The following is a 19,284-nucleotide window of genomic DNA, read 5'->3' as shown; positions in this document are numbered from 1 at the left end:
CCAAGCCTATCTTCACTTTACATCTAATGAGCAGCTCAAACGTAACATATTCACATACAAATTGTTCAGCCACATCCCTAAGCTGCTTCTGCCACAGTCTTGGCAGCTCCATTTTTCTAGATGTTCAAGTCCCAAATTCTGGAGTGACACCTGACACCTCCCTTTTTGTCACATCCCATGTTCTAGCTGTCACCAGTAGACTAGAACTTTGAAAAATAGCCAGAAGCCAACCATTTCCTACAATTTTACAAACTTCTCTGCCACCAACTTGGTCAAAATGTCCATCATCTTTTGCCTGGTTGATCCTAAAATCCTTTCTGCAGTTGCCCTTGACCCTGACTCACTGTTCCCAATCCAGCAACCAAGGGTGAGCCTTTGAAAATTAACCAGTTCAGGTCTCGCCCCTAATGGAATCCCTCCATTCACTTCTGATATGATTCAGAGTAAAAGCAAAGTTCTCACCAGCCTGCAAAGCTTTATACTACCTCATCCTTCTATCACACTGACCCCTTCTTACTCCTCAGCCCTGTTACCTTCACTGCAGTGACAATTCCATGCTTACCATGTCTGCACGTAGAGTTACTTCTAACCAGAAGACCCCACCCAAATGCAGCTTATGCTCTTACCTACTTTGAATCATAGTTCAAATATCACTTCAGGGACTTCCCTGGTTAAGAATCCGCCTGCCAATGAAGGGTACACGGGTTTGAGCCCTGGTCCAGGAAGAGCCCACATGCCACGGAGCAACTAGGCCCGTGCGCCACAACTGCTGAGCCTGCACTCTAGAGCCCACAAACCACAACCACTAAGCCCGCGTGCCACAACTACTGAAGCCCACGCACCTAGAGCCTGTGCTCTACAACAAGAGAAGCCACTGCAATGAGAAGCCCACGCACCACAACAGAGTAGCCCCTGCTACTAGCCCCTGCAACTAGAGAAACCCTGAACGCCCCAACGAAAACCCAAAGCAGCCAAAAATAAATAAATAAATTTAAAAAAAAACCAAATATCACTTCATTCAAGTCTCTCCCTCCTAACTACTCTAGTTAAAATTGCAACCTCCTCCCCAGCTTTGTATTACTCGATAGGAATTATCAACATCTGACATACTTTATATTTGGCTTATTTCTGTTCTCCTTTTGTCTCTTTCACTAGAGTATCAGCTCAGGAGGGCAGAAAACAGCGTCTCCTTTGTCCACCAGTGAATCCCCAGTGCCATCCTAGAACAGTGCCTGGCGTATATTATATGATCAATGAATTTTTGATGAAAGTGAATAAAATGAAATATCTCCGTGTGGCCAGTTCTTATCTTACTTAATATCTTAGAAGAACTTGAGAGGTGTCTCATACCTCCTTCCTAAGATATTCCATACTCTTGACTGTAACTCACACTCTCCTAGTGCCCACATATGTCACAGCCTACTCCTTTTCATTCTCCTTTGACAACTCTACGTTTTCTGCCCTTATTTCAGTTGTCAATGTTCCTTGAGGCTTGGCTGTGGGCTCTTTTCTCTGCTCTCTCTATACTCTTCTCTAGACATCTATTCTCACAGCATTACATACTGATGATCCCAGACAAAACTCTCCTCTGATATCCAGACAAGTACAATCACTAGGATGCCACACATGTATCCTAAGATTAACATATCCAGGGATGTCTTGATTTCACCCTCCCTCCCATTACTCTTCCTCCTCCAATCCTCTCCAATTCAAATGACACTATTCTCTGTCCATTTTCTTAAAAAAATCCACGAGTCATTTTTGATTTCTCTCTTTCCTTTACCACCTATATGGAATCTATCACCAATTCTTTGCTGAATTATACCTTCAAAATATATCTCACTTTTATCCGTTTATATTCATCTTTGCTACGTCTTATTCCAAGCTACCATTAACTTAATGGAAAGAACCAAGGAAAAAAGTTTTTTCATTGGTCTCCTTGCTTCTAATATTGTTCCAACTTTTATATCTAAGCCTTTCTTTTTCTTATGTGGCAGCCAGAGGGATCATGTTACAATCTAAGTCATACCATGTCATTCCCTCCACCTAAAAATCTCCAGTGATGTCCAGGTTCATAAAAGGAAACTCCTTTACCAAAGGTTTTGTATGATCTGGCCTCTGCTAACAACTCCAAGCTAGTCCCGTGAGATTCTTCCTCTTGCTTTTCGATTCCAGGCACACTGGACACCCTTCACTGTCTAAATCTCACTAATTTATTATCTACCCTAGGATCTTGGCACTTGCTTTTTTGCTGCCTGAGAACAACTTTTGCTTACTCTTTCCATGTCTGTCACCTTTAGGTCTTAGCTTAAAAGACTTCCCTGTCCACTGTATCTGAAATAGATCTCTCACCCGATTTATTCTAGCATACTATTGGATTGTTCCATAGCATTGTCTTTATTTACTTTATTATTTGTGTCCTTGTTATTTTTATCTCTCTACACTGCTTAGCCTGTATCTGATTCAGAATTATATCTTCACAACTTAACATTGTTCGTGGCACATAACAGTCTCTCACTATCTATTAGTTCAACAAATGAATGAATGAATGTGACAAGTCAGAAGAGAATGAAGTTGTTGCCCTGGGCATTTCAAGTGTTCATTTCATCTATATACTTTAAAAAATATATTCTCTGTCAACGTTCAATTAATAAAGCTAGCACATGGCACATCAACTTAATTTTTAGGTTGAGATATAGATCATCTGAAAACACTGCAAAGAAGTTTTTATTTCTGTGGGAAAATTCTTCCAAATTTACCTAAGTGTATACACTCCCCCAGTGTTTGCTTTTCCATTTTAAAATGTTATTAGAGCTTTAAAATAAAAGTTCTGGTTTCACTCCTCTGGGGGAAATGTAGTTTTGCTTATTTTAATGACCTACTTAGTAACAAGAAGGTCTGTTAATGAAAATTTGACTCTTTTTCAACAGAAGGGTGCAAAAAACTCTTACAAGTGGTTGTAGCAGAAGACCAGCTGCCTGTGATTGTAGCAGAAGACCAGCTGCCTAAGGGTTTAAAGAGTGAGAAGTGAGTTCTGGCCTTGTCAATTGCTTGTCAATTACTTGTCAATTACAGGGTTATTGGGTAATTCATTGCAACTTTTCTCAGCCTCCTCTGTGACAGAAGGATGATGCCTGCCCTGCTTATCTTTTTGCCTTGTTGTGATAATCTTATTAGACACTGTATGTGAAAATGTTTTCAAAATTGTAGAAAACCCTACTCATCTGAAGTCCTACTGTGTTGGAGAACAACCTTGCAAAACTGACCCTAGTGCCCCACTGCCATTTCAGAGAGATTGTAGAAGATGATCTAAGGCAATCATCTCTGTTTATATGTATCTGGAAGCATTTATTATTCCAGATCATTTGCCTCAAAAGACTGACAGGCACCAAAGGTTGTATAATCCTTCAATAAATGGAAGTGGGTAAGGGCTGGCTTCCTAAGCTATTTTCTGGTGGTTAGTACCTTAGCTATGCATTTTTAAGACGGTGTGTAACAGTGTTGAAAGTGGATACGAGCCAAGGGGATGATTTTCTAGCTCCTTTGTGGAATGGTTTACTGTGTGCTGCTTCTAAGCAGGTGCAAGCTACTTCTGGATGGTAGCAGACTGATTTGTCAACGGCTGGAAGAACTCTACCCCTTCAGATGTCCCAATCTAGTTTCTCTCACTCTGCCTCCTTCCTTCCCTTCTCACCTTTCCCCTTTCCTTCTCTAATGGAGAATGTGGGAGACCAGGGAAAGGAGATCTTGGAGGGATGAAAAGCAAGAACCATTTCAGTTCCTTTTACTTCCCCATTGCAATCTGTGCTGCTGAGTTAAAAATACATAATTTCATTTCCAAATCTATTTCAACCCTTGCCTGGCCTACTGAGCAATCACAAACCTTCCAATTTCAATTCAGATCTTTGCTTTTAGCTTTATTTTATATGGAACACTGCTAAGTTGTATAAACAGATATAAAGTAAATGCTTTACAGAGAGCAGAAGTAGGATTAAAGGAACCAGGGAATAAATCTGTATTTATAGCACACTGGTCAAAATCTGAATTGTTTTCATTTCATTTATAAAATGCCAAACTTTCCACAAAGTATAAAATGTCAAAGAAGGGATCATACCTGTGGCATCCAAGAGTCTCTGCTAGCAATGATTTTTCTTATTATTTTCAGTGGTGCTCATTTATAACATCTTGTAAACAGATTACACATTTTCTGCAGGTGAGAATTACTATTCCTCTGTCACATTTGGAATACTACGTATTTACAGAGAATGACCCACTTCTAAAAAATGAATTACATTTACCACAAATATTTATGAGCAACAACCCCAAAAACTCTGCTACATGGTAAGCTATTAATAATTAATCAACTGCTAACACTTAAAGTAACGTGAATTCAACCCCTTCCCATAAAGCTATAAAAGGATCTCCAGGTGGGCAATGAAGATCACTTGGCAGAGACAAATAAGATGACTAATATTGCCCTTGAAACATTTTAGCAGTACTGCAGCTAACCAAAATCCAGCAATGTCTTATACAGGTTGATTTCATTCATTTTATTGTCTATATATTATCATGGGAGAGGGTAGTTGGTAAAAAAGATGCAACTCCAATGGATCCCTTCTTCTTTTTTGAATTATAACTTGCATTATAACCAACGGCATAGATATGATTTTAATTTTCAACATTAAATAATAAAACCATATGATTTCAATAACTTTTCACTTTAATTTAGGTTCAGGGACATCAATCCACTAATGAATATTTAAACTACATGTGATTGCATACTTCCATCATTTTTTTCTTTACTTGAAATGTCAAGCTTAAAAACTTTATGGGCAGATAAATCGTCTTTTATTGATATAATATAGCCTTAAATGGCATCACATCATCTGAAACCTTCTCTACAAAATTATTTTTAATCTAAAGTGATAATTTCCTAGTCACTTATGAAAGATCGTGCATTGACAAATGATTCACTTGTGTAAGGAAGCCTCTTTTCAGATTTGCATGAAGCCAAATGCGGTGCTGAGCAGCCTACCCCTGGAGAGGCAACGTGAAAAGAACCAAGAGAATCTTTCATCCTTCTCATCCATCTTTATCACTGTCAACATGCAAAACCTGAAGTAAAATCTTCAATGGCTCCCTGTAACCGTCTCAATAAAATCCAGGAAAAAAATGGCTCCTGATTCCAGAAGACCGGATTCCAGCCTATCATTAATATGCTATGTTTCCTGTATAAATCACTTTCTTGTTTGAATCTTCAGTGTTCTCCTTTGTTAAATGAGGAGAACAAGACTAGACAGACTCTAAAGACTCATCCAGCTCTAATCTATCCACTTCTCTTTTATTTCCAACAATTCTTTCTAGGCTGGGACCAAACAACTTGGAAATAATGTCTAATTCTGTCCTCTTTCCCAGGAACATGCTGCTTCCTTTTACCTTCTACACTCCCCATCTTCTTATCTCTTAAACACCCTCCATAGGAAGCTTAAATGAAATGCTTCAGTGCTTCTAATATTATGATACTCATCACAGAATATCTGATAGCATCCCAGTCTTCATGGGTTTGTCTTTTAAATACACAGCCTGATCTGGGTTCACATCCTGCCCACGCCACTTATTAACTGTGAACTTGGACCAGTCGCTTATCTTTCTAAGCCTCAATTTCTTCCTCTGTAAAATAGGAATAGTAATAGCTTTCTCTTGGGGCTGCTGTGAGGATTATACAGTAAAGTATCTATATCCTTTAAGATAGAGCCTATGTCTTATTCAACGCATTTCCCAAGAGGGTAACTAGCTCAGAGTACTGGAAAGAACAGGAACTTGGTGGTCAGAAGCCATGGGCCAACACTTTGGGTGAAGACACATGTTCTCTCTCTGAACTGGACTGAGACGGTGTTTGAGGTTAAGAATAATATCTTGAGATTTCTGTGAACCTGGTGCCTAGCACAATGCTTGCCACATAGATTCTCATTACATAAGCAAAGGGATTATGAATATGGAAAAGAACAACAGTGCTGTTAATGGATCTGCCTCTATTAGACCCTTTATACACATTTACTGAAGGAAGAAATAAAGCAGAAATACCCGACTCCAAAGTCTTAGGAGGGTAGTAAATGCCACCTCTGCAAATAAAGTAAACTTTCATCCCAAGGTAGAAAAGAATAGGAAAGGACTGGGTTCTCTAGGAGAGCAGGCATCTTGTGCCCCTGATTCCTGTCCTAGGCAGAACAGGGTCGAGGTTTTGGCAGAGGGACTGATTCCACGTGGGAGGACAGGGAACTTCGTATCAGCTGTGTCAAGTGCAACCTGCTCTGAGCAGTGACCAGGTTAGGGGGGCGTACATTCTCAGGGCACAGCGCACCAGGGCAGCTGAGCCTCGAGTTCCCATTTTGGACACTTCCCCTTCAACCTCGCCCACCCGGCAGTCAGGTCCCGGAAGGTAATTGGTGTTCCGGAGAGGCCAAGCTTCTGAGGGGGCAGGGAGATGGGAAAGTACGGGTGGGGGCGGGTTTCTGGTCAGAGGACTCATCAAAAGAGGGGAGAGAGAGAGAAAAGAGACATTGGGAGGGAGAGGGAGAGGGAAAGGGAAAGAGGGAGGGAGGGAGAGATTGAGAGAGATTGAGAGATTTTTCATTTTTGCACGCGACGCATACCTCATGATATTCTCACAGACAGACAGACAGACGCAGAGAGAGACACACAGGACACACGTGCGCGTTTGAAATCGTTCATACCCCCAAATCCAGGACGCAGCCTGTTGTCATAACCATCGAGTAAACTGTCCAGGATGCGGGTAAAATTTTCCGGGCATAATTTCTCCTCCTTTTGGTTCTGTCCTGGGGATTCGTTTAAACTGCAAACGCACACACACACACACACACACAAAAAAAAACAGGGGCGGATGGGGTTATTTTAAGAATTGATCAGCGAACAGGTGGAAACAGATTTATCTTCTAGGAAAAGAGTCTCTTGCCCCAAACTAAAGGAGGCAGGGCGGAGGGATGGGGGACAGAAAGAAATGGTCAGGAAAGGCGCACCCCGCGCACACGGACCCCAATATCCACACTCTTCTTGCACCCCGCGCCCCTTCTGCTCTCGGCGTCTACGTGGTCAGAGCAAAGTCCGGCTCCGGGCCGCTGACCTTACAGCGGAGACCAGAGGGTCTAATTCGCCCTTGCGGGGGGTGGGGGGGGAGGCTGGCAGCCAGAGGGGACCCAGAGCTGGCTCCTTCTCCACCTTCCCCAGGCCCTCAGTACCTCGGGGAACTCACCAAGCCGCCAGGCACAGGAAGTGCAGGAGGGCGAAACTGGCCCCGAAGGACGTCGCGATCGCGGGTACCTTCTTGGCAGAAACCATCTTTGCAACATGCCATACTTTAAGCCTGTTCAGGTTTCCAGGCTCTCCAGATGCCCTGAGCAGGGTGCGAGGCGAGGGCAGAGGCTCTCCGCGGTTGTGCGCACACTCGCGCTCACACTCGCCCGCGCTCACACTCGCCTGCGCTCAGCCAGCCCCAGCCGCGGTGGGCGCGTGTGTGCACGCGGGCCGGGGAGGCGGTTCCTGCCTTGCCTCGCCCCCTCCTTTCCTTGCCGAGCTCTCCAGTGTATGGAGAGCTGTGTATCTCCTTCACACCCTTTCGTGCCCGCACCCCGAACCTGCCGGGGTTAACCCTGGGGCGCGGGCACGGAACGGCTGAGCCAAGTACTTTCCGACCTTTAACCCCGGGGAGCAGAACCAGGGGCTTCCGCCCCTCCTCGCGCTCGCAACGCCCCACCACGGGTGTGTCCCTGCCCACAGCAAAGCTTAGCCTCCACTTCTCCCTCCCGCTGGGATGTGGATTGAACCCCTGAAGCTCCTCTCTCTTTAGGTTGTTTGAGGACCGGTTTGTACCCATTTTCAAGGCTGGAGGTGGAGAAAGGGCGACATGGCAGGGCTTGCTGGGCCTGGGGAGTGGGAGACCAGGATAGGGAGAGGGGATCAAATCTGGACGGACACAACCTCTGGGACTCTCCCCTTCAGGTGTTGGGGGGCGCCAAAGGAAAGAAGATTCTTCCTGGTAAAAGGGGTTGCAACTCACTGGGCAGACTCTCGCCAAACTGTTAGGAAGTGGACTTGAGCCTCATTCTGTAGTCAACTCCTTTGCCAAGCTGGTGCTGCAAAGATACCAAACTCCTTTATGATACCCGTAGCCGCCTGGCATGCACAGGCCCTCTGCTTTGTTGCTCCATCCTTTCTCTGGAGGGCAGAAAAGAGGTGGAGAAAAGGGACATCTGGTCAAAATCACTTTCACTTCTTGAGACAGTTGACGCTCTTTTTCTTTCACAACAGAGCTGACTTGACTTCCAGAATGCTTCAGGGAGGGGGAAAGGATGGCTGGGGGGAGGGAGAGAGAGAGAGATTAAAATAGAAGGGAAGCCTCACAGTTCACTAATGACTTGCAAAGGAACACTAAGCACCATAACTTTAGTGTTTTATTGATAAGATACAGATAAGCACTTCCAATAGAACTTTCAGAAATGTTAATTATTGGTTCCAAGGGGAAAAGGTATCTTTCACCTTAATAGTGATGCATATGGAAATGTTTATATGATGGATCAATGACCTAAGTAATTTCTGTAAAGTTAGGTCCCTGGAACCAGTCACTACCAATAATTATGTTCTGTTTAGGACTTGGACGGCTTGTTCAAAGTTTGATGACTGGTGGACTGATATGGAAACAATCAAACGAAAGGAGTATGGGGGTTTTGTTTGTTTATTTTTGTTTGTTTGTTTCAATCTCCTGGTTAAAGTTTTTCTTGCAAAGACGAAGCCTTTTCTGATTGCCAGAAGTGCATAATACCCAGAGGTATGTACTTTCATGATATTGTATATTGCTTCCTTCATGGCATTTATTATACTTCATCCTAATTCTATCTGTATCATTCTTCTCTTAAAGACTAATCTCCTTGAGGGCCTGGGCTGGGTGATTTTTGTTTATCTGAGTTTATTTCTTCTCTTATTACAGTGCATGGCACCTAGTAAAAGGGCAATAAATATTTATTGAATGAACAATTAAACGAATTAATGAATTGCTTGTTTCCAGATCCATCTTAATTAATTTAGATGAAATTCAAGCTCACTCTCTTGGAGGAAAAATGGAAATACTAGTGTATTCCCCAAATATGCCGTGAAAGCATTTGTCTCCTCAGATTATCCACATAAAAGCTGCTAATACATTATAGTATTATTATATCGTACTATATTATTTCTCCAATCTTAGTGCTTTCCTATACTTTCTAAAACCTAATTCACTATTTTCTACTTTTCCTTACAATTCCACTTAAATATATATATATATATATAGAATAGAAAACAATGGCCTTAAGAAAAAAAGTTCCACATAGTTAAAGACAAATTATCTTTAAAATTCCAATTTTAAGTATGTGAAACTAAAACCTTCAAAGGGATAAAAAGAAGGTTCCTCCTTTTATATAGCTATTTCCAATTATATATATTTTTAACTGGTATATAGTACTTAAGATCAGCTGAAGATAACAGTAGAGACATTTATATCTCATTTTATTTTATAACATAGCCTTTCATTTATGCTACCTTTGTATTATTAAAGTTGTATGTTGGGTTTTACTGTCTAAAACCTTTAAAATATATATATATATACATATATATATGTCTTGTCTCTATGAGTTTTAAAATAAATCCAGTACTCAAAAAAATTACAATTTACTTTCACCTACAAATATCATTAAATATTCTATTATTTTCCATATAAACTCCTATCCATTATGGCCTAGATTGTGAGTGAACTTTTCCTGTATATAGCTGTGTAGAAGTATGAAGGTATTAAAATTGTACCTATAACTTCCTTCTTTAAAGTTGACATAAGTCTTTGATTGCTATATTCAAGTGCACTACCCCTAAACATTATTATGTTAAGTCAGCAACATATTATAAATGTATCATGAAGGTCTACATTTGATATGGTGGGATGCAAGTAATACAGATCACCTTACTGCTAAAGTCTTAGGATGGACACTTCGTCCACAATGCCTATGAAATGTCCTGAAAATTAATACAAAACTTTGTATTCATGTAAGCATGTGCATTTTTTCTGTGTGACTCTTCAAAACTGTTATCAGATTCTCAGAGGCTATGAACACCCATAGTATGGACTAATGTTTTAATGTAAAAGATGACATATATAATAGAACAGTCAACCAAACAGGCAAACAAACATTTGTAACTAATATGTGACAAACATCTCTATCCCATTTGATAAAGTTATCCATTGCCAGTTTCTATAGACTATTATGTAGATCTTGAGTCTCCTTTGAAAGTACTCAGCCTGATTTTTATCAATTTATTAAATGGCAACTAGATTGGTACACAAAAATTTGGGGTGGTAATAAAATGAATAATTTGTAAGATTTCAACCTGTTTCTCTTTCTATAATTATTTTTGGTAAAAGATTGAACCAATTTTAACTATTGGAAGAGGGTAATGATGTGAATTACTGCTTTAAATTCTGAAGACTTGTGGATATACATCTAGTTGAAATAGTTCAATTCTGAGACTATAGAAGCTATTGATTATCTTTGCATTAATGCATTTGTCTGTCCTATATATTTAGGATAGGTGAGAAGAATTGATTTGATGCTCTCTAATCATGCCTTTCCTCATTTGTATTAAAACAACACTTCTACGAAAATTTACCTGTTTGCTAATCGTTATTATTGTCTAGTTGTAGATTTTTATCTCTATTATTAAGACATCCCAATACTGTGTCTATTGTTTTAATGGTTACTACATTAAAAATGACATAAGCTGGGGTACCTTAACAGAATCTATTTGAATAAATATTTCATAATTGATTACTACTTTCAGAATAAGTGTTTATTTTTCTTGGCCATATAGTGAATGCAGATTTAGTTGTTCCAATGTGATTACTTGAAAGAAAATAACATTTAAGCAATATGTGTATCTTATCCAAATAATTTCTATACATGAAATTGGAAAGTCAGCTATTATAGTAAATATTTTAAATTATTAATTGAATATTTTTGTGATTGTCCATGACCAAGTTGGACATTGAAGAAAGTAGATCCCCACTTAAGAGTCTCCAAGATCCCACATTAATTTAAACTATAATACGAAATACTAGCTCTCCAATATCAGCTTTTGCATCATTTGAAAGTCCAATAGTTTATAATAAGTAGAAAGAATATATTTTAAGGGCTTGGAATCCAAGTAATGAATTTAATAAATACTTTTAGGCTTATTTGCAAATAACTAATGATGCATGAAGCATTCTTTTATTTGTTAGACCTTGAATTCTGGAGCGAGTTCTCAGAGTAATTACAGAGGTACTATTTTATACCAGACTCCAAAAAGCCAAGATTGTTTTTTGTGTGTGAATATTCTATAAACTTTTTACAAAGTACTAAGTATTAGAAGGAAGATTCCCTTTATTGCATTCATGTACATGTGTGTATTTTCAAAGTTTCTGAAAGAAATACTGAGTGACAGTTTTTTTTTCAGCATCTAATAGTAATGATTAGCAAGGTCAATTTATGCATAACCAATAGGGCTCAAAATTAAACATATCGTTACACTTGCTGCCAAGTGCCTATCGTATGATAAGTATATTGTCTTGATTATTTTTCTTTTCTTTTTTTTTTAAACTAAATTAACAGAAGTTAACTTTCTCTCGATTCTGGAGGCTAGAAGTCTGAGATCTAGATGTCAGCTTGGTTATTTCTTCTGAGGCCTCTCTCTGCAGCTTATTGGTGGTCGTCTTCTCACTGTGTCACATGGACTTTTCTCTGTATGTGTGTGCATCTGAGTCCAAATTTCCTCTTCTTGTAAGGACACCAGACCTTACAAGGTCCACCCTAAAGACCTCATTTTAACTGAATTACCTTTTTAAAATGTCTATTTCCAAGTAGAGTCACATTCTGAGGCATTGGGACTAAGACTTCAATGTATGAATTTGGCGGGAACACAATTCAGCACATAACAGTGGTGATCTGCCTTCAACTATATATAGTAAACAAAATGAAAGTAATTGTGCATGTAATGATTTTTTTTAATTCATTAAGCCACAGAGACATATGTGATTTTTATGTCAATAGTAATAATGATGATAATAATAATCTTTATTATAATAATAGCAATTATCCTTTATTAATAGTTAATCTCATTTAAATCTTCAGAAAAATATGTTTACAGTTAGGTATTATTTCGCTCATTTTATAGATAAGGAAACTGAGACTTAAAAATGTTAAATAATTTTCTCGTGGTTACATGACCAGAAAATGGAAGGGTCAAGATTTTATTCCATTTCCTTGAAGAACCACTTGATAAAATTTATTTTCGTTGTTTTATTTTGATATATGTGTATATTGTAAAATGATTACCACAATAATGTTAGTTAACACATCCATCACCTCACAGAGTTACCTTGCGTGTGTGTGTGTGTGTGTGTGTGTGTGTGTGTGTGTGTGTGTGTGTGGTGAGAGCATTTAAGAACTACTCTCAGCAAATTTCATGTGTACAGTATGGTACTGTTAATTATAGTCTTCATGCTATACTTTAGATCCTTAAAAATTATTCTTCTTTTAATGGAAAGTTTGAAATCCCTTTGATCAACACCTCCCCATTTCCCTCACCCCCAGCCCCTGACAACCACCAATCTACTCTGTTTCTATGAGTTCAATTTTTAAATTCTACATATAAATGGGATCATACAGTATCTGTCTTTCTCTGTCTGCGTTGTCTTGTTTCAAGAGTAATACGGGATTACAACCAATTTGGAAAGCTGTTTGACAATACGTGTACATAAGTTGAACATGATCATAACCTATGATGAGGCCATCCCATGCCTCTTTTATAGCCCATAGAAGCTCTCATACATATTCACAACAAGGGACCTACACAATAGTATATTGTTTGTAATAGTGGGGAAATAGCCACAGATTAAATATCCTTTAACAGGGAAATGGATACATTATACTGTGGTGTAAATGAAGCACTATAAAGCAATTAAAATTAAGGAAATCAGGTATATATCAATATAGATATATGCCAAGAATATAATGTAAGCAAAATAAACAAGTGGCAGAATAATACCTTCAATAAATTATCATTTATACAACATTTAAAACATGAAAAATAATGTTTTACATTATTTATGGGTATACACGTAGTGATAAACCTGCATGAAAAAATAAACACCAAATTAGAGATAATGGCTATCTGAAGAAAGGGATAGAATAGGAAGAGGAACATTGGCTACTTCAATTATTTATCTAATGAGGCAAATTCGGCAAAATGTTAAATATTGATAAATCTGGTTGTAAGGACTTGAGTCTTCATTATATTACTTTTTGGTATTGTTCTGACCATCTATTGCTGTATAATAAACCATTACAAAACTCGCTGGCTTGAAACAACAATTTATGATGATCTCTCAGTGTTCATGGTTTGACCAGGCTCATCTGGTGGTTCTCCATGGAGGTGCCTCACCCTGTTGCAGTTAGATGGCAACTGGGACTGTGGTCCTCTGAAGGTTTGACCAAGCTGTCTATGAAGATAGCTTAATGCTTCACGTGACTGACACAACAGCTAGGATATCTGGAGCAGTTGGAGGGTTGACTAGATCTCTCTCAATCTCTGTCTTTTGCCTCCTTACTTAGTTAGCTTGGATTTCCTCACAACACGTTGGTCTCAGGATAGTCAGACTTAGCTGCAAAACTTCTTAAGAACAAGCCTTAGAAGTTAGAGTGTCCAGCCACTCCACTATTGCATTCTATTGGTCAAATCAAATTATAGGACCAAACCACATCCATAAAAAGAGGATACACATGGGAGGCATGGTTCATTGGGTGGCTATCTTTGAAGGCTAGTTATCACATATACTTTTCTCTGTGCCTGAAATATTTCATAGAAAAATTGAATAGCATTTTATAGGAGTGGTGTGAATGTTAATTTCATGTGTTAACTTGGCTTGGCTATGGTATCTAGATATGTGGTCAAAAATTATTCTATATGTTTCTGTTAAAGTACTTGTTAGATGAAGTTAACATTTAAATCAGAAGTCTTTAAGTAAAGATTACTTTCCCTAATGGGGGTGGGCCTCATCCAATCAGTTGAAGGCCTTAAGGAAAAAGACTGACCTACCCAGAGGAAGAGGGAATTCTACCAGCAGAACTTCAGATTTAACCTGTAACTCTTCTCTGGGTTGCCAGCTTGCCAACCTATTCTATAGATTTTAAATTTGCCAGCCTCCATTATTGTGTGAGCCAATTTCTTAAAATCTCTCTCTCTCTCTCTCTCTCTCTCTCTCTCAATCCCTATTGGTTCTGTTTATCTGCAGAGTCCTAATCTGACACAAGTGGTATGGGGATATAAGACTAAATGTTTATTGAATCTTTTGGGTATGAGAAAAAATTAATGCTGTGTCCATTCAACAAGCAATTATTTTCTTACCTTTCAAATGCAATTAAATCCTTCCCCAAATAAGTGGTATGAAATTATTATAGAATCCTGAATGTTATCTTGTAATAACTTATTGCCATTGTTGTTCTTAGGATAGGCAGCTTTTTGTGACACAGGTAAGGACTCACTTATGATATGTGAGCATGTATAAATGTTAAACATACATGAGCCATAATTGAGGTTCTAAATGGATCACTATATTTTAATTTTGTCTTTTTGATTTTTAAAAAATTTTTATTGGAGTATAGTTGATTTACAATGTTGTGTTTTGATTTTTTAATCAGCCAAATAATATATGTTCATTATAGAAATTTCGGAGAATATATAACACTAGCAAAAAAAGATATGTACAGTACAATTATTCAAATAAAACGCTTTTTAACTTTCTTTAAGGAGAAAAGGGCTTAAGCCTTTGAAGAAATATCTCTATTTGCTTTGCAAACTTTAAGAAAAACAGTATGTAGTGAAAATATTTGGCAATTAAATAAGCCCAGGTAGTAAAGGTGTGGAATACATTGTGTATTTTATGCAATTTTATTGTATCTATTCGCATTATTTTTATCATTTTTTTACTTGTGATATGAAGAGACTCCTACTTCAAATATATTCCTAACCAGAAGAAAAATTAAATTAGCCTAAAGATGTATTTATTTTCACTAATCATTATAGACACAAATATTTTGCCCTTTCAAATTGTTTAAATAACAAAAACTTTTGAAGAAAAACGTAATGTCAGGTAGTTGTATGTCTTCTTCAGTATTTTTTTAAATCCTCAATACGGAATCTAACACACAAATCAGGTTCACACAAAGTAAATAATCGAAGTATCACAGGTATATACTGGCTGACCATCAAACCAACACAGCATTTGGAACTAAATTTTCCAAACAAGCACAGGAACACATAACATGACACAGTGGTAATATATTTGGTCCTCAGAAGACTAAGAAGCTACACTGCTCTTCATTACCATCTGGTGGCTACTGCATGGAGTGGCATTAACCATAATTTTAAAAGAAAGTTAGAGGAACTGAATATAGTACTTAAGAATAGGGAGAACCTCAGTGTTATTGATAAGTATTAAAAATCCACGAGGATAAAGGCCAAAGAAGGATTTGGAACTTTCCTTACAATAAAAAAAATATACCATAAAAAGTTATTTATTGGAAACAATCTACAATGGACAAAAGTTGAACGTTTGACAAATATGATTTATGAGTAGCATAAGATCTCCAAATCACATATTTGTTTTGCAACAGAAAAAGACAATGCAATTTTTTTCTTTTAGTGATAAATTAGATGGAATTATTTTTCCAGATTTACTAAATATTTTGGTCATCCATGTATCTTCACATGCCATTTGCCAAAGAAATACCCTTTTCCATTTTATCTGCCTGGTAAATACTTATATATCTTTAAAATTTTAACTTAAATGCCACCTAACTTGCGAAGTCTACCTGTGCCATCCTAGCTGAAGATTCACTTATCCATCCCTACAGACTGTTGCTCATCTGCTAATCATTTGCATAATGGTTTTTATTCATGACTGCTTGAGTTTCTCAAGAGAGGGGATGGTACCCTACTTATCATTGTAAGACCCAAGTTCTGAGCATTTAATATGTATTTATGTAAGGAATGAGTCCAGGAAGTTCATTGTTCTTTAGCAAATTTAAACCAATGGAAACCTCTCACATTTCAGGCTTACCAGACAGTTGCAACAAGGACAGAGGGAGATTTTGGAGACTGTAAATGCCCACGTTGACATTTTAAATTTCCCACTTCTATCACGGAATCACAAAGCCAAACTAGAAGCAGAAAATCACCTAGTTGTGCCACAAAATTTTAAGTATGAGACTGAGGCTCAGAGAGAATATTTGACTTTCCCAAGTTTCTACAACTAATAACTACTAGAATAAGTATTTGAACCCCTATCATCTGACACTCATCAGTGAGTTTTTTATTCTACTGGTTTAATCCCTGACTTCTGTTAGGAGAATTCTTAGTTCTAGAGAACTGGACTTTAAAAATTAAATGCCCCTTTAGGGATCTGAATTCTGTACTTGGCCCATGACCTAGACTACACATATTTATAGGCAATTTAGGAAAACATTAATTATGTTATAGGACAATATGATAATTCAGTTGAACCTTGAACAACATAGTGTGAACTGAACAGATCCACTTATATGCAGGGTTTTTTTCAGTAAATACGTTCTGTAGTACTACAAGATCCACCTTTGGTTGAACCTGCAGTTATGGAACTGTCATATACGAGGGCTGACTATAAAGTGATAAATAAATTTTCCACTGCGTTGGGGGAGTCCATGCCCCTAAACCTCTCCACCCAATCCCGTTGTTCAAGGGTCAACTGTATATTTAAATTTTTTAAAGTGCTTGATTTTGTGCCAACAGTTCTGGGAATTTACCCTAAGAAAATAGTAAGGTATGCATGTCAAGATTATGAGCACAATGAGCTCATAATTTCTGGCATCTTTGACTATTTAGGGGTATATAATTTAGGGCTGAGTAGGAGGTTTTTGAGATGCTCCAAGCATACCTTGTTTTTTAATCAAAACCATGTGATACCACTATAAAAATAGATGACACAGTCTCTTGGAATGTGTTTGTTTTTGTTTTTGTTTTTTGCCTCTCACTGTTGTGGCCTCTCGCGTTGCGGAGCACAGGCTCCGGACGCGCAGGCTCAGCAGCCATGGCTCACGGGCGCAGCCGCTCCGCGGCATGTGGGATCTTCCCGGACCGGGGCACGAACCCGCGTCCCCTGCGTCGGCAGGCGAACTCTCAACCACTGCGCCACCAGGGAAGCCCTGGAATGTGTGTTTAATAAGATATGCTGCTTAAAATCCAGAACTAGTTTTCTTCTGTGAATATGTATTTGATGCCATATCATCCAGTTTTTTTCAGCTTTAGAAATTATACTTCCAGGGAAAAAAAGGTTTTGGCATTTTCAGGCTTAACATTTATAGTTTCCATAATTTTGCATTTCCCACGGAGTCTGGCATGTAGTTATTTGTAATTTCTGCTAAGGCATAAATATAAATAGTGGATGCTGAGAGGCCAGGAAGCAGGTAGAGCCAGTCCTTTGGCTAGTCCAAGCCAAGGGCAGTCCTGGGCTGAGGCCAAACACCACCTGGCTTCTTGGTTCCAGAGGTTAATGTCCCACAGCCAGAAACTCTCCCCAACTGATTAAAAGAAAAAAAAAAAGTGGTTCTTGGTGAAGAATAACCATCCAGTAAAATTTTGAATCTGGTGAATGCTGAAAACATAGCCAATGTGATTTGAGCACAGTCTCTGGAAAGGAACCCTTTGATACTAAAAGAAAGAGGAATTCAAGTGAAAGCAGTGAAGCAGTGCAAACATTCAGTACTCATAAAGTAGAGACTATCAGTGATCTATCTTAACTTACAGTCAGCTTTTTAAAAGGCTTTCTGAAGATACAAGGACTAAAAATGCCTTTTTTTTTTCTGTCACAGAGAACATTGCTTCTCCCTCTGCAAATTCTCTAAAATTAGGAACCAATGACTCTGAGATGCCTATCAAATCTCCTTACCTAAATCTTAAGGTAGGCGAGCTGCAGCATATGGAGCTCAGTTAAGCAATGTCTTCATTTAATTTGCCCTCTACTCAACTTATTTACAGCCAACTCTCAGCATTTTAGCCCTTTCTAAGAGTATAAAGATTCTCTTCTTTCCTTTCTTCTTGCTCTTTTTTAAAAAATTTATTTGAAACTTTTAAGTATCTGATTTGGGGAAATGTTGATACGTTTTTTCAAGTCATCTAATGAAGAAGCAATGATTTCTTTTTGTTTTCTCCTTGCTTGCTATAATCAAACTATTTTTCTTTGAAATGGAATCCTTTCAACTGAGTTGTTTACAACAAAATTATAATAAAAGGTGTGTTATTGCTATTCCCTTCCATATCAAATAATGACAATACATTTTGATTTTAGGTTAGGATTGGCTTCCAGAAATTTCATAAGGCTTGCTAACCCTCACAAACAGCCCCCTCATTATATTATACTGAAAGAGTCTGGCTCTTGGAAAAGATATTTAACATAGTATGATTTATTTCATTATTCCAGAGTGTATAACCCCACAAAGTTTGCAGTAAAAATGTATAAAAATTACCTTATAATAATCATAAAGATAGAACTCTGTACTTTTATGGGTCTGGTACATCTACCACCTCTATACTTTGTCTTACATCGTGAATACAAAATCACTCCAAAATCAAATTGCTTCACTTGGTTTTGATTACAATGACTTTAATTATGATAAAGAATGTGTCCTGTAGGCAAACTGCTTCTAAAATAAGGCATTGTAAAGGCTAAGCATTGAAAAGTATTATATCTGTGTTTTGCATAAGGTTCTATAATTAACATGCTGTTTTCAACATATTTGACTTTGCTTGTAACACAAAATATTGCAATATGTGAATCCAAGCAGAAACATAGAATAAGTGGGACAAATAGAAAAGGTAGTAAGATGATGGATTTAAACCCAATATTCCAATATTTACATTAAATTTAAAAGTAAATATTGCAATTAAAAGACAAAGGTTGCCAGACTGAATAGCAAAAATAAAGCTTAAGTGTATGTCACTTAAAAAAGACTAACTTTAAAAGTAAGAACACAGGGCTTCCCTGGTGGCGCAGTGGTTAAGAATCCACCTGCCAGTGCAGGGGACATGGGTTTGAGCCCTGGTCCAGGAAGATCCCACATGCCGTGGAGCAACTAAGCCCGTGTGCCACAACAACTGAGCCTGCGCTCTAGAGCC

General features: G+C 38.2%; 1 protein-coding gene across 3 annotated transcripts in view; it reads right to left on the bottom strand.

Moving 5' to 3' along the window:
* The window catches only part of GABRA4 (gamma-aminobutyric acid type A receptor subunit alpha4), a 63,745-nt gene extending 56,378 nt beyond the window's left edge, over positions 1-7,367 (bottom strand). For 2 of the 3 annotated variants that reach the window (XM_060147292.1, XM_060147293.1), the window contains exons 1-2: positions 7,339-7,367; positions 6,735-6,853 (exon numbers count right to left, since the gene is read on the bottom strand). In XM_060147292.1, coding sequence (XP_060003275.1) covers positions 6,735-6,853; positions 7,339-7,367 — 148 coding nt within the window. Of the gene's footprint in view, positions 1-6,734; positions 6,854-7,270 lie in introns of all 3 variants that reach the window. The other variant, XM_060147291.1, reaches the window with a different exon arrangement.
* Between the last annotated feature and the right edge of the window lie 11,917 nt (positions 7,368-19,284).

This window comes from Lagenorhynchus albirostris, chromosome 4 (assembly GCF_949774975.1).
Source record: "Lagenorhynchus albirostris chromosome 4, mLagAlb1.1, whole genome shotgun sequence".
NCBI lineage: Eukaryota > Metazoa > Chordata > Mammalia > Artiodactyla > Delphinidae > Lagenorhynchus > Lagenorhynchus albirostris.
The sequence above is the reverse complement of the archived record's forward strand: the minus strand, read 5'-3'. Positions and strand labels throughout refer to the sequence as shown.